The following is a 15567-nucleotide window of genomic DNA, read 5'->3' as shown; positions in this document are numbered from 1 at the left end:
ATTTTTGCCATAATTTTGAATCCCTTTTTAAGTAATTTAACAGCCCAAGTAATTTTTTTGAATTAAATTCTCAATAATTATACTAAAAAGGCAAAAATTGTATTAAAATATGCAAATAAAACTCGAGTAATATTTTCACTCTTGCACTTCTTTTGATTTACAAATTAATCAAGGTGCTTCTTAAATCGTAAATCGAAATTTAAAGTTCTGAAATCTTTAAATTATATTACAAAATGTTACCTCGTAAAGAATATAAATTACACTGATTTTTCTAAACTTTATTCATTAAAAAACTATTAAAAAAACCTAATACCATTTTAAATACTTTTTTTTAAAACATGTATTCATTTTTCAAGTTCTCTATAATATCTCATGTATATTTTCTCTCCCTGTACCTGGTATGTGTGTGTGTTTAGTGTGCAAGTTTTGGACGTCGTCTTCATTGTTGGCTGTCCTAGTCCTTCCTAGCCCTTCGTCCTTCTTTCGGCGTCGTCCCAAAAGTTTCTCCTTCATGTGCCTGCTGGCGGCATGTGTTCAAGAGTTAAGTTGTGTCGAGTGTGACAAAAGGGGGGGCGTAGAGGTGGAAGGTGGAGGCAGAGGCAGAGGCAGAGGTAGGAGGGGCTTTTGTGGTGTTCTTTGTGTGCTGACTGCACGAATTTAAAGCTGCCACACACTCTGCCAAACTGCTTTTTGACTTCTTCCAAAAAAGGGGGGAACAAAGGCAAAGGCAGCCGTCGCCATAGCCGTGGCAGTCAGCTAACCAGCTGATTACTTTGGCATTTGTTTGGGCAAAATGCGGTGAGCACCGGGCTGGGCTGCTGCCGTCATGCTTTATTTATTGGCCGGCTACGACGATGTCATAAAAGTCAGGCGAAAAATAACCTTTTCGGGGGAAGCCCCCAATAACGGGCGACACATTAGCCGACACTCGGGGGTGGCTGCGAGACAGCGACAATGACATCGCAAAGTGCCCTGTCATAATAATAATAATAGCAACAACAACACCGTGGCGGATCACACAACCAGAACAACAACAACCAAAACAACAACAAGAGCCATAACAATTAAGCTATATCAAATTGAAAAAGTTACTTTTTGTCTCACAACCTGTCATTACCAATGGGCATATATGTATATAAAATAATAAATAAAAAAATGACTGCGGGGGTCTAGCTGCCAAATGATGATTAAGCAAAATGCGCCCTGTGATGCCAGAATTATAGATCAAAGATATGTCCACGGAAAGAAATGTTAGAATAAGTTAATAAGTTAGAAGAAGAAATATTTACATATTATACAAATCATAAATTTTATGAAGTGGTATATAAATTAGTTTGGATTTTTTAAATATCTTTTAAGAGCTACGAAATGAAGTATTAAGTATTGTATTAAGCCTTAGGATCAAACCAAAATTCTCTGAGGTTCTTAACTTAATTAAGAAATACTGGAAATAAAGACTTCGATTTGAAAAATACTTTTAAGTTAGTTTAATGTTTAAATTTTTCTATTAAATATTTTATATCATATTTAATTTTAGTTCAGAAATCGAAACATCAAAACAGCTTCGATGCCGATCTATATTTTTTTTTATTAAATTTACGTAATTAACTATTATTATTTATTATTTGCCTCATAAGTTTATATTACGTATTATAAATTACAACTAAATTTTATAACAATTATAACTTTGTTTTGTAATAAAATAATTCTTTTAAGAGGTTTCATATAACTCCTCCAAATTCCTCAACTCTTAATCATATTTTTCTTTACCTGTAATACACATAAACATATTCAAGTTTATGCCTTCACAATGGCTCAGCTTTTAGCTGTGTTTTATGAGCTGGTAAACCGTAAATCAACACTAATTAAATAAAAAATTGCTGCGCCATGGAAGTGGAATGAGGTAATTGACTTGCTCTCCTAGATTCGTTTACCAATATTAATACAAAACTTTCTCATTAAGTGTCATAATACGGTCGACAAATGTCAAAATCCAACTTTTTGTCGAGCCAAAGGAAAGAGCGGGAAACTCCTTTTTCCGTCTCGTCCTTGTTTGTTTCCCTCCAGAACTCTAGCGTCTCCGGGCGAGGTCCTGAAACAAATATGTTTTTAATAAAGCGCATGAGTTGCATGCAACGTTTGCGATTGCCGCACTAATGAAAGAGTTAATTGAATTTTGTGCGCGTGTGTCCACAAAGAATTGGTTTGCCAGTCTCTCTCTCTCCGACTGCCAATATGATTATAATTATTAATTAAATTTGTATTGTGTTGCACTTGTGCTGATGTTGTTTTTCCTTTTAAACATATCACCGATTCTGAGAAGTGAGTGTGAAAAAATATATATACGAAAAGGAATGCGGCGAGTGGTCAAAGATTAATTTAACTGCTAATTAATGATTGGTGAAAAAAAATCCGCAATTAAAATGTTTAAATACATTTTCTTATGTATGTATTACCTCGAGAACACATGCAAGTTAAATCCTTTGACCAATTACTACAAATTCCATTAAAGCATTCGACTTTCCTTGAATCTTTGCCGGCTAACAACAATGTACGAACTTTAAGCCCCTACTTTGTTCAACTACAGATGGGGTTCGGTTCACATCTTCGCCAGAATTCAATGAACAGAATAGGTTCATTGATTATACAATGCTCAAGGGTTTAACTGGCTCACATTTGCACTCGTTGTCCTTTGGCCAAAAGTAGAAGTGGAAGCTAAAGTCGCCTTGGCTGGCACGTCATTGAAGACGTTTTCCCTTTGAAAGTGGACGAGTGTAGTCAAGGATTTGGTCTTATTATTCCGACAAGGACCGGCTTGACCATTTCCTGGACCGAAAATCGCTTCCAAGAAGCCAAGAAGGTGGCTGGCTGCTTTCTTGACCAGTAAGTTGCCCGGTTTGCCTTTCGGTGGCCTTTTATCATTAGTTTCTATTTGAGTTAAGCTCACTCTCTCTCTACCAGCCGGGCATTTAATTAACTCAACTCAAAGTTTGAATTTGACTTGCGTAAATTAATACATTGGCCATGTTATTGGCCTCCTGTTGAACTTGTGGGGGGAGTGGACCGCAACTATGCCGTTCCCATTCCTGATATTTTGGTATCTTTTGGATGAGCTGGATGGCTTTTTTGGGGGAGAGGAAACTTCACTTACCAACAGCGAGAACCCTTATCAAGTTTTTGCCTGTGCCGGTGCCACTAACACTAGCTAACGTCTAGCTAACTTTGCTTATAAATTTCATTCGAGTCATTTGTTGACACACAGATACTCACCCATACGAGTGCACCGCACAATACTACGGAAAAGTCGAAAGTCGCGAGTCGCGGAAATCGCGAAAAGTTGCTGAAGTTATCTAGGCGACGCAATTTCTCGTTCTCATTCTCGTCCTGCTGCCTTTGTTTATAGTTTTGCCTTTTGTATTCACAAGTTTCGCCCCGAATGTGCAAATAGAATTAAAATGCGACGGCGAACGGAACTAACCCAATTCTGATTTCTCATTGGGGGGTGCTTTTTCTAACGTGATTACTAAGAATGGTTACTGAAACAGGGGGATATTGGTCAGCTTTTTGTAATGCTTTGCTAAGTTTATTTTAAGTTGGAATATATACTAAACATTTTTATACCCTTGCAGAGTATTATAATTTCAGTCAGAAGTTTGCAACGCAGTGAAGGAGGCACCTCCGACTATATAAAGTATATATATTCTTGATCAGGATCAACAGCCGAGTCGATCTAGCCATGTCCGTTTGTCCGTCTGTCCTTCTGTCCGTCTGTCGCAAACTACGCAAACTAGTCTCTCAGTTTTGAAGCTATCTGAATGAAACTGTGTAGTTAGCCTTCTATATACTCTCACTCGTATATATGTCGGAAAAAAAAAACATTTTTAACTTTTTCAGTTTTCTATAGAACTTGATCAAATTTGAGCCATTTTACTATACTCTACAATTTTGCATACAATTTTATGAAAATCGGACTACTATATCATATAGTTCCCATAGGAACGATCGAGAAATTAATACAATTAAAACTTATAACTTTTTCGGTTTTCAACAGATTTTCATAAAATTTGAGGTATAGCCATTTTATATTAGTCTTTATATTTTGTGTCAAATTTCATGAAAATCGGACGACTATATCATATAGGTGCCATACAAACGATCGTTTGATGTTGACGAAAAATGCAAATCTGTGAATGTAAAACTGCAAATATAATATGTATAGGTGAATGAAGTGATAGCAGGTATTACTTCATTGTTTTTTAACACAAATATATATAATTTATATTGTATGGATTCCTATTCATAGAAGTTCTATCTGCAAGGGTATATAAACTTTGGCGTGCCGAAGTTAGCTTCCTTTCTTGTTTCTATTAGTAATTTAATTACATTTATATTTTATACCCCTGCAAGGTATACTAATTTCAGTTAGAAGCTTGCAACGTAGTGAAGGAGTCATCTCCGACCATATAAAGTTTATACATATGTATGTAAATTCTTGATTAGCATCAACACTAAGTATCTATGGCCAGATAGATCAATAAATATTAAGTAACTATGATCAGTAATTAACTAAGAGCAGTAAGTAACTCTGAATAATAAGTATCTATGACTAGTAAGTAACTATAATCAATAAGTTACTATGATCAGTAAGTAACTATGTTCTGTAAGTATCTATGACCCGTAAGTATGTATGATCACTTTGAACACTAATAAACAATGACTTGCGACATTTGTAACATTAAGAAACTCTGAACAGTAAGTATCTATAACCAGAAAGTAACTATATCAGTAAGTATCTAAACTATCTAAAAGCATGAGTAAGTATCTAAGGATGTAAAGGGGACCATGGCAATAAAGAAATAAATTGGAATATAAAGTCTAGACCAAGGCCTGATCATGTCATGTTTAAGACTTACCGCAGTAAAGGACACGTCATTGCTTACTTCCGTCCAGTGTAGTGACCAAGAATCCAAGAGAGCTTCTTCGTGGTCATCCAGATGTTTTGTATTGGCCACGTCATATTTTTGAGGTCGAAGGCTGATCACTTGCACTATCACTATCGATGTAAACACTAGGTACCCCTAGGACAGACTGAGGCGCGCGCGACCTCAGCGCCTCTATTTATAGTCCCCGAGCAGAGCAGAGAAGAGCAGAGAAAGTGAGTGTGAGTGCGTGGGAGAGAAGCAGTTGCCTCTAGAGATTAACATAGAGCGATTAACATAGAGTGAGAGGGGGAGAGGCAGAGAGGAGCAGCGAGCTGATATTTAATTTAACTATAAACAATAAGCAGTAAGTAACTCTGATCAGTAAGTATCAATGAACATTTAGTAACTCTGACCAGTAAGTATCAATGAACATTAAATAACTCTGAACAGTAAGTATCTATAACCAGTAAGTAACTATATCAGTAAGTATCTAAAGTATCTATAAGAATGAGTAAGTATCTAAGTATCTAAAGAGGACAATGGCAATAAAGAAATAAATTGGAATATAAAGTTTAGACTCAGGCCTGATCATGTCATGGTTAAGACTTACCGCAGTAAATGACACGTCATTGCTTACTTCCTTCCAGTGTTGGGACCAAGAATGCAGATTCCATCCAAAGGGAGCTTCTTCCTAGTCATCCAGATGTATTGCATTGGCCACGTCATACTTGAGATGTTAACACTAGGTACCCCTAGGACAGACTGAGGCGCGCGGGCCCTCAGCGCCTCTATTTATAGTCCGCGAGCAGAGCAGAGCAGAGCAGAGCAAAGCAGAGCAGAGCAGAGAAGAGAATGTGAGTGCGTGGGAGAGAAGCTGTTGCCTCTAGAGATTAACATAAAGCTTAGCAGTTAGCTTCCTTTCTTGTTTTTCTGTTGAATTAATCCTCAACAGAATTTAAAATCTGCAACTTTCATATCTTTTCAAACCAACTTAATCCCTTAACATTTTTACCATAAAATACTATCATTAAATGTTCAATAAAATCTGCACAACCTTTGACTTGTTTTAACGTTCGAGTAACATTTAAATAAACCCCAAAGCTGCTTTATAGAAATATATAAAACATATATAACTACCGCTACCAGGTAGCAATTAGTCCAGCAACCCTTTACGATACTTCATACTTTATCCCTTTGCTTTGGGCACTTGTTAATCGGGGATAAAGAACTCGACGACACCCACAAACAGCGGGGTCATGACTTTCCTTTATGACAAATATATTCATTTCATACTCGTTCAAAGGCAGCAAATCGCGTGACACGCTGACAGCGGTACTTGCCCCCACTGGGTTGTTCGAGTGGAGAGTGTAAAACTCAACTATTGTCTTCATTTTTCTTGCAAATCATGCAAGGCAATCTAAAATGTTGACACATTGGCAAACATACACAAAGCGCCGCCGACGACGACACGGGGCCCATCGACACATCCACGCCTGATGCCTATATGTACGTACATTCATATATGAAAAGGGAGTGAATACTGTGTTGCAGAACAGAAAGTATGTGTAGCTATAAAAAAGTAGAATAAAGAGAAAATAAAAACATCCGGCGCCCTTTTGCCCATGTCACTCAAGTTCAAGGTTCGCACGCTGTCGGTTAAGGTTACGCTTTTCTATTATCGCTGAATTGTCACAAGTCTGGGCTTTGTCTCGCAACGAGCGCTTTGAAAAATTACAATAATTGTTATTTACGCATATCTGAACATGAAATGTGTCAATTGGCAACCAACGAGCTAGCAAAGAATGGGACAACGTGGCGTATGCGTAATGTGTGAAAAGGGACACAAGGTCTGCCAGTCAGTCAGCCAAATGAGTGTAGGAAAATGAGTATTGTGAGTGGAGACTGTGGAGCGGGTATTTTCGACAAATATCAGACAAATGCTGTCATGCCTTCATAATTCGGTTCATAAAGCGATTTCGGGTAAGCATTCACAGAGTAGTATCTTCAGTATCTTCACAAGATTTATTCCGAACTTGTAATCCGATTGAATAGGTTAAATAATATCAAATACTTATGGACAATATAAATCCGATTTAAAAAAAAGAGCATTCTGGCGTCGTGTTGAATTTGTTTATTTTTTTGTGGCCAAACCACATTGATTGCCTTGCCTAATGCGTCTCATTTGTTAGAACATTTTTGTCTTCGCCCTCTGGAACTTCAATGGTTATTTTTTCTTCCATGAGTTTTACAGGGTTTTTTATGTACACCGAGAAATTAATTTAGTTATAAATACTTAAACTTTGAAGAAGATTTGTAGTCTGGGTAAATATATATCTTAAGCTAGCAATTCGACTTTTAACATAAAGACTAAATAAGTAGTTGGATTAAACTATTGATCTTTATATATATCATTCATAGAAAGTAAGTTTATTTAAAATGTAATTTAAAGTGTGATCAAGGCTTTATTAGATTCATGTCACATATATAATTGATCTATTGATTGACTCATTTAATGTGTCCCAATTTTGACTCTTTGTAGCTTCACTCATTTTTTCCCTCTGTCACTGATTTCTTTTTTGTACAAGTTTTCATGTATTAAACAATTTCCATTGGCCTCAATTAGCGGGCTTTAAAACAAACGTCAATGGTGTTGGCATTAAATTGAAGTCGGACTTATCCATATATAAATAGGTAACATCAGCGACCCTTTGACTGACAGTTGTGTGAAGAGCATTGACGCGGCTTGTCGATTGAATTAAATATAAATATCATATTTTCATCGTTAAATTAAATATTTAAATATTTAAATATGCGTCGAGAGCGAGTGTTGCTGATGTTGTTGTTGCTGCTGCCATTGATGTTGCTGCCGGGCACGCACTTGAGTGGCGCAATGGCGGCAATGACGGCATCGTCTGTTGACAAGGATGTGGCACCAGTTGGCGATGTAAAAACGGATTTGCTGTCATTGGAGCAGGAAATTGGCGGCTCTGCGGTGCGGCAGGGAACAGTGCGAAATCTGCTTCCGGGACGGCGGCGGCGTGGCATCTTCTTTAGCGGCGGCATCGCCGGATTCCCCTTTGCCGGGTGGAGTGGTGGTTATTCCTGGTCATTTCCCGGCTACCCCTACAACTACTATGGTTCCACTCCAGGTTATTATGGCTATGGCAGTGGTTACTATCCCGGTTACCTGGGCTATCAGAAAATTATCATCGGCTAATGCTGTACTCCAGGGATGAGAAAAAAAGGAACGTGGTGAAAATCATTCAATCTGAGATTATAAATAATGTGCAGGAAGGCAGGCCCTGGGTCCCTTTTGCAATTTGTTATTTTACACTTAAAGGAATACAAATATTATTTGACTTGGTAATGTTGAGTATTAAAAGTCCTTTGCAATCTGAAATTGTTGCGTTTTATATGCAAAATAAACCCATAACAAAGTTCAATTGATTGTTTTTACATAAGTTTACTAGTCAAAGTCTTATTCAAGTGAAGTAATTAATTCGTAATTTCCATAAAATATAAATAAGTATTACAATTACCTACAATGTAAAATATAATTCTTATACAGTTTTAAGTAACTTAATAAAGCTTAATTAAAAATTTATGCAAAACAATGTAGAGTTTACAATTTATATATTTTAAAAACCAATTATGTGTACATCTTGAAGTTAACTATTCCTTAAATTTTACCATTAACTCTATCTTAAATAATTATTTTTTCTAATTAACTTTCTTCTCGTGTACTTATTGTGTACTTGTGGCGATTGTTGTTGCTGCTTTTAAATTAATTTGCCGGACATAAAAAGTTGAGCTAAGTTTTTGGGGGCCGGGGTCAGCGAAAAGAACAACATGAAATTGCACAATTTATATTCATTTTTGTTAACGTTGGCGAGGGGGGGAGGTAGGAAAGCGTTGGGCACAGATTTTGCATAAATCATTTCACAGCCACCGAAATGAAACGCGTAACATAATTTTTAACCCTTAATAATTTTTTATGACAAGCATTTTCGTTATATTTCCCCTTCTGTCTGCGGGTCGTCCTCGTCGTTTGGTTTTCTCTGTGGGCCGCAGTGAAATGCAAATAAAGCGGATCAAAAGTTTGCTGTTAAAAGAAGATTAATTGCAATTTGGTGGCAAGACCTGAAACATTTCCAGCCCGCCAGCCTGCCCCCCTCGGTTGGTAATTAAATATTTTTAAGCTGTAAATGGTTTCCATTTGCGTGATGCTGTTCTTATTTTGTATTTGCAATCAATAAAATTCATTAAACGCGCACTCCGCCAGAATAACGAAAACAACAACGGGAACAACAAATGCAGACAAACAAATGGGAGGGGGCTCAATGGAGGCAACAAAAACAATGGAAACCATTTTGGCCATAGTCTTAGTTTCAATTGCCACTCGGCAGTTGTAAATTGTTCCACTATAAGTGCCGGCCCGCAATTGTTGCAGTTCCCGCAAGTGGCTATTGTTTATTCATTCATTCAGTCCGCTTTATAATCATTTTATTGCCGAGGTATGCTGGTTATTTTTTTTTTATCAATTTACATAATTTATGTATTTTTTATGGACCCAACTCCCCAACTCCCAGGGGCTTTCATTTCGTTAAAGAATCGTTGTGTGTGTTTCAGTTTTGATAGTTGATCTGCTGCAATATTGAATTATCCTTACATAAGCAATTGTCACATTGCAAATCATTAATAATTAATTATTGATTTAACAGGAGGATAAGCGTCAGCTATGGGGACTTTTGTTGTTTAATCAAGGGTTCACTTTTTATTTTGTATTAATTACATTAAATGGTATTTAAACGTTGTGACTTTAAGGATTTTTTATTCTTAAATTGGAAACAATAAGAGGTTTGTGGGATTTTAAATGTTATTATTAGTTTTAGTTTACTTTAGTTACTTAGACTAGACATTCTTTTAACTGAGATATATTATCTTTTTTAACAGTTTGTTTAAATAAGTATTAGGTAATTATCTAAGCCATATTTCCCATTTATTTAGTTGCGCTTGCCTTATAAATTAGCTCCACTTTTAATAAAGATATTTATTTTATTTCTACATGGTAAAAAATCATTTTAAAAACACATTTTTAATACAACTTTTGAGCTGGTTAATGAGCTAGTTAAGGCATTCCAACTCTATGATTAAATATTTGAGCAATTAATAGCTCACACGTGTCTCTGCGGTTACGGCCCCCATTCATGGCTAGATCCCATCCTTAACCCTGTTTTTTTTTTGTTGGTCTTGGACCCACCTGTAATTAATAGTTTCCGACTGACCATTTTTTTTTCTTATTGTGAAGAAAGGGTAAGGGAAATTACGGCTATCCGCGAAACGAGGAGGCGGTCCAAATTGAGGGTATTCGAAAATTTTAATAGAGCTGTCAGTTGGCCACTGGCACTTCCACTTTTCCACTTTTCCGGATGGGCGGATCAGACCTCCACCCGATTGCCATCCGTCCGTCCGTCCGTTCGTCCCATCAGTCATCCGGGAGCTGGCGCTGCCTACTCCGAGGACCGAGGCACTTGTGCCCCATTGTGTTGGCTTTTCATAATTGAAACGAGGTCAAAACCAGCGAACCTCATTAAAAATTGAATTGTTTAATTTTCATTTGATTTAATTAAGTTATTTGTTGGTCAATTAACCTTTTTTCCACTGCTCGCCGTTCCGTTTGCCATTGTTGTTGTCTGACATATCAATACGATGTATGTACATTGTAGTAAATATATAAAAATAATCTCATATATATATAAATATATATGTACTTGTGTCGGATGCAGTTTGTTTGTACTGACATTATATTGTTTTTGTTGTGATGATTGCCCTTGTCGGCGGGGCAAGGGAATAATTTTAATGCCTACTTGCAATTATGTGTTATGTGCCGGGCCCGTCAATGTGTTGAAATTTTATTAATTAAAAATACTTTTCAATTAAAGTTAATGCGCTCAGCATTTATGTAATTCTATGTGTAAATACGTTGTAAGCCCTTGAAACAACGCAATATGAAAATACCATGGGCAGCCAATTTAAGGATTTTTAATGCCAAGCCACAGGAGCCTTTCAATCAGCATCATCAGCTCCAACACTTGCCATTTATTCAGACATTAAATTAAATTCATATTTCACCAATCAAACCATATACTTTCCTTTGACTTGAAAACTCATTTACACTGCAATTAAATATTCCTTTAAAGTATTCTCAAAAGGAATACTCACATTTCCCATCCTTTCTTTTGGAGCTTTTCTTCAACTCTTTTTTTTTGCAAGGGACTGAGAGAAAAAACCACTGCAATGTCAAGTGTGTAAAGACTATTTTTTTAGCCCTTTGTTATGGCCTCAGTTATTTTTTACTTAGCACTTAGCGAGAGGCTTAAACTCCGACTTAACTCCGGCCAACATCCGGCAATGAAATCGTCTCAGAGTGGGGAGACTCGTGTCTGGAGTTGGGATTCTGGAGTCCGGAGCCCGAAGTCCGGAGTCCGGAGAGTCTGAAGTCTATCTCATTATGCTCAAATGCACTTGCAATGGCTGGGAGCTCTGAGCTGCTCACAGAGCGATAAACAATATTCATGATTATGAAAACTTGTGCGGCGTTTGCCTTCGCACTTCAAATCTGTGAAAGCGAGGGCGGATTGCAGAGATCAAGGGCTAAGATGAAGAAGTTATAATTTAAATCCCTTTCCCTCATCCTCATTGTTTAAGGCAAAGTGGTGGTGAGTGCCATGGAAGGATGCTTTGTAAATAAAAGCCTTGGAGTAAGAGTGTTGTGTGTTAGTTTGTAAACTAATCCGATTGAAGGTAAGTCTAAAAGGATTATAAACAGAGTATAGTATTAAACAATCTGTTGTTCTGAAAACTTAATTTAAAGTACCATGAATCATTAATGTATAATTTAATCAAATCATGTATTTACTTATTTTATATATTTATATTGAAAATACCCTGTGTTATCCTTAAACTCATTCTCCCTAACATCTCCTCTTGACCTTTTAGACACCACCCACCCACAGCTGTTGTCATTTCAACATCCATTGCCAAAGTCCTAGAATCCGAGAGTTTGAGAACCCGAGAATCCTGCAATCCTGCAATCCGAGAATCCAAGAATCCATTTACCTTTCCCAATACGCTTCGAGCTGCCCTCCTTGGGCTGGCCTGAGTTTGCCTTTGGAGCGACTGCATTAAGCGAACGCACTGGGTGGGCTTCGAATAATCCAGAGCTGGCTATTTCCTCATCCAAAGGCTCCAGGCAATGACCACAGAGATACGGATACATCTGCAGATACGAGGCAGGCATGTGGATGTGTACATATATTTTGGCAAAGCATCGAGTCCTTGCCGCAGAGGCCAACTGAAATGAAGTGTCATTGTGACTGAGCCCCGGCAAACTGCAGTTGCAGCAGCGGCAGCAGCAGCAGCAGAAGCGGCAGCAGGGGAACTAGCTATGCTGCAGCCATTGCACAGCATCCAAAGGATCCAAAGGACCCCAAGGACTCGCGCGCAGTGCCCAGGCGACACATTTACACGCACTGCTGCAGCCGCAGCGCTGCCTCACGTACTCGGCATTGTGACAAATGGATTTTCGCATGAAATCCCCAGGATTTCTTCAAGTGTAATTGCGCACGCTAAAAGCGAATGCGAATGCGGATGCATTTGGCGGCATTCCTCTCCAAAAAAAAAGAGTTTGGAATGTTCTGTAAGTACGAAATTCAACTACTTTATACCCATTGAAATGTAATAAAATAATATATTATGTGTGTTTTTGGGACCTTTGATATTAATTGTATTAAATTGATTTTTATTTGTGTATAAATATAAATTAATTGTAATCTATTAATAATTAAAGAAAGTATCTCATCGCCTTATTCATCTTACTTACTCGTAGACTTAACTCCTGGTCTTAATTCGACATCTCTACTCGTAATTTTTACTCGTCGTTTCTACTTTTCCTTATTTCGTCCTTCTTACTCGTCGTCTATACTCTCCTTTTTACTCACAACTTCACCAACTTTACTCGCTGCTTTGGCTTTTCTCGCCCCTTTATCATAAATCGAATATACTTTTACTAAGTAGTGGGTAGAAAAATGTGGATTTGAGTCCACTAAACGAGCATTTAATTTCATGCACTTGCGAACGTTTATTGCTCTCGCAGGATAATTTTCCAGTGCTTTTTTCGGGATTTTTATTTGTATCCACCATGGTTGCCGTATGATGATCACCCAGGTGAGCCGAAGTTGACTCAGCCATGGCATAGAGTGGTGCACGGAATGCACAACGATTCAACCAGCACACAGCAGGATTCTCGCTGCTCAGCAGGATGTGGATAGCACCATAGAAACATCAGAGCCAGGTCCTGGATCAGCTGCAGCTGCAGTGCGGTAATATCCTACAGATAGCTGAGGAGGAGAAAAGTCTAGTCCATCGATCCTGGATAGTTGCAGATAGTTGGAGTCAAAGACAAAGGACAACTCGAAAGCTGGAAATTTGAAATGCAAACTTTGCCTTTGGCGCGTGCTATTTCCAACGATTGGCTTCTCTACACGACTCCACGTTTTTTTTGTTTTCGAATTCACCGGGCTTTGACAAATTTTGTAGTATAGCCAGCTACTTGGCAAAGGTGTCGTACGTTGTCGTTTTACTTTTTCCACAGTCCTGCTGCATCGTAAAAGTACAACAAAAAATAAAGTACAAAGTTTATATTGCCAAACATTACCAAAACGGGGGGGGAGACATTACAGACCCAGTCTCTCGGTTCCACACGGCAGGGCCACCCCAACAAATCACGCCCAGGCTATTTGCAGTGAATTGAAATTGATCAATTTGGGTAGTTAGGGGAATTGTTTGGCTTTATGTACACTGCTGGCAGCTTTAATGGATGAATTCGCTTATGCCATCGGGACTCTGCCGAAATGGGTAAATTGAGGTTGCCACTCGGGGAACTGGATCCGTTGGAATTCCAAATCTCTATATATATATGTATCCATACTATATAGCAAAGGAGGAGAGATGAGTGGAGGAGCTGAGTGAGTGGAGTGATGCCCTCAAATCGAATTAACGTTTGCCCTGCGGGACACATCTGTTTTTGGTGGGTAAAATCAACCAGAATAATTCAGTCAAGTTTGCTTGCAATTTGACAGGCGAAATTATGGAAAAATTAAGGCAAAAGCTTAGATAACATTACCAAAAAGGAGAGTAAGATATGATGGATAGGTTTTTAATTAATAGGAAAATTATCTTCTATATTTTGTTTTTGGTTTTTTTTTTCCAGGAACAATGCATAAATAAAGCCTGCTAACATACCTGATACCCGGGCTCTTCTTGGCTCCCCTCCGGGCTGATGGTATTTCAGTTTGCAGTTGAATGCATTTAAGCCCCAAACTGCAGACTTTCAGCAAGCAGCTTACTGCCTGTTTTGGCCCTCTTTCCCCCCTTGGTCTTGGCCATTTTTAAGTCCCTGCATCTTAATTTCCCACTGTCCAGTGCCTTGTCTTTGTGCTCATCTGTCCTGTCCCCACTGCATTATTTCCAATTGCTCCTCAAATAAAAAACAAAAAAACAACAGAAAACTGAAGGAAAGAAATGGTGTTGAAAAAAATGGAAGTACGGATGTGCGGAAAAGCGGAAGTACGGAAGGGGAAAATCTGCCTAATTCAAAGGATACGTCTAAGGCGAGTGTGCGGGGGGGCAGTGCTTACAACGCAAATCTGCGAACGAACGGAAAGAAAGTGGAAAGTGTAATGACAAAAACCCGGATTAAGAATGTGCCGCATACAAGTTGCACACTTGTGCCTTTCTTCATGTCCTGCTCCTTTTTTCACAAAAGAGTTTGCATTAGGGTGGACCAGAAAACGAAGCGGATTTTAAAACTTAATTTTGGAATTATTTATAATATTAGTTTTCAGTTTTGAAGAATTTTAGCTTGCATTTTCAATAAATAAAACACTTACTTTTTACCGACTTTTAAGGAGTAGAAATGGATGAATATTTTAAATTTAATATGTGTTTGTTTAGAATTTTGACCAATTTATCACTTGTATTTTCAATTTAATAATACTTGAACGATTTTCAGGGCAGAGGAATAGATGGGATTGTTAACTTTATATTTATTTTCTTTATATTAATAAAGTATTGTTAAATAATATATGTTCTGAGTAATTTACATTATTTCATAATTTATCTAATGTTAATTTTTATAAATAATAATTGAACAAGTAAATTCTTGTAAATAGATTTATAAGCAATATTGCTTTCTTTACACTTCTCAGCATTATCCTTTTAATGCAGTGTACAGTGTACACTGTATCCTGTTCCTTTCGCAACTGTCGACATCTTTCCATACTATATATATATATATATATAAATACATAGCGAGGAATGTATGTTTTAAGCAAGGCTTATCTTATCAAGCGACATAAAAGACGCCTTTCAGCGAGACTGTCTAGCTACAATTGTAGTGGCACCGATTCAGGCCCCCGGTCCGGTTTCAGATTCAGATTCAGATTCCGATTCGGTTTCTGTTTCAGACTGGGATTGGGATTGGGTATTCGGATTCAGAGAGCCAAGGATTCGTTTGCTTTGGCGATGGCAGCAGCAGCAGCAGCATCAGATCTAGGACCAGATTCCGACTCGGATTCGGATTCAG

General features: G+C 37.8%; 1 protein-coding gene across 1 annotated transcript; it reads left to right on the top strand.

The window, feature by feature from the left end:
- The first annotated feature begins 7638 nt into the window (after positions 1-7638).
- On the top strand, positions 7639-8533 carry LOC110185991 (uncharacterized). The gene has a single exon (XM_020955022.2). It carries the CDS (start codon positions 7732-7734, stop codon positions 8137-8139), a length of 408 nt encoding a protein of 135 aa, XP_020810681.2. The 5' UTR covers positions 7639-7731; the 3' UTR covers positions 8140-8533.
- The last annotated feature ends 7034 nt before the right edge of the window (positions 8534-15567 follow it).

The sequence above is a fragment of the Drosophila serrata genome, unplaced genomic scaffold, assembly GCF_035046125.1.
Source record: "Drosophila serrata isolate PLE 108 unplaced genomic scaffold, ASM3504612v1 contig_382, whole genome shotgun sequence".
Taxonomy (NCBI): Eukaryota; Metazoa; Arthropoda; class Insecta; order Diptera; family Drosophilidae; genus Drosophila; species Drosophila serrata.
Note: the sequence above shows the minus strand (reverse complement) of the source record. Positions and strands in the feature narration are given on the sequence as shown.

Coding starts and splice junctions, on each gene's coding strand:
- LOC110185991 (XM_020955022.2), top strand. CDS start 7,732: ATGCGTCGAGAGCGAGTGTTGCTGATGTTGTTGTTGCTGCTGCCATTG.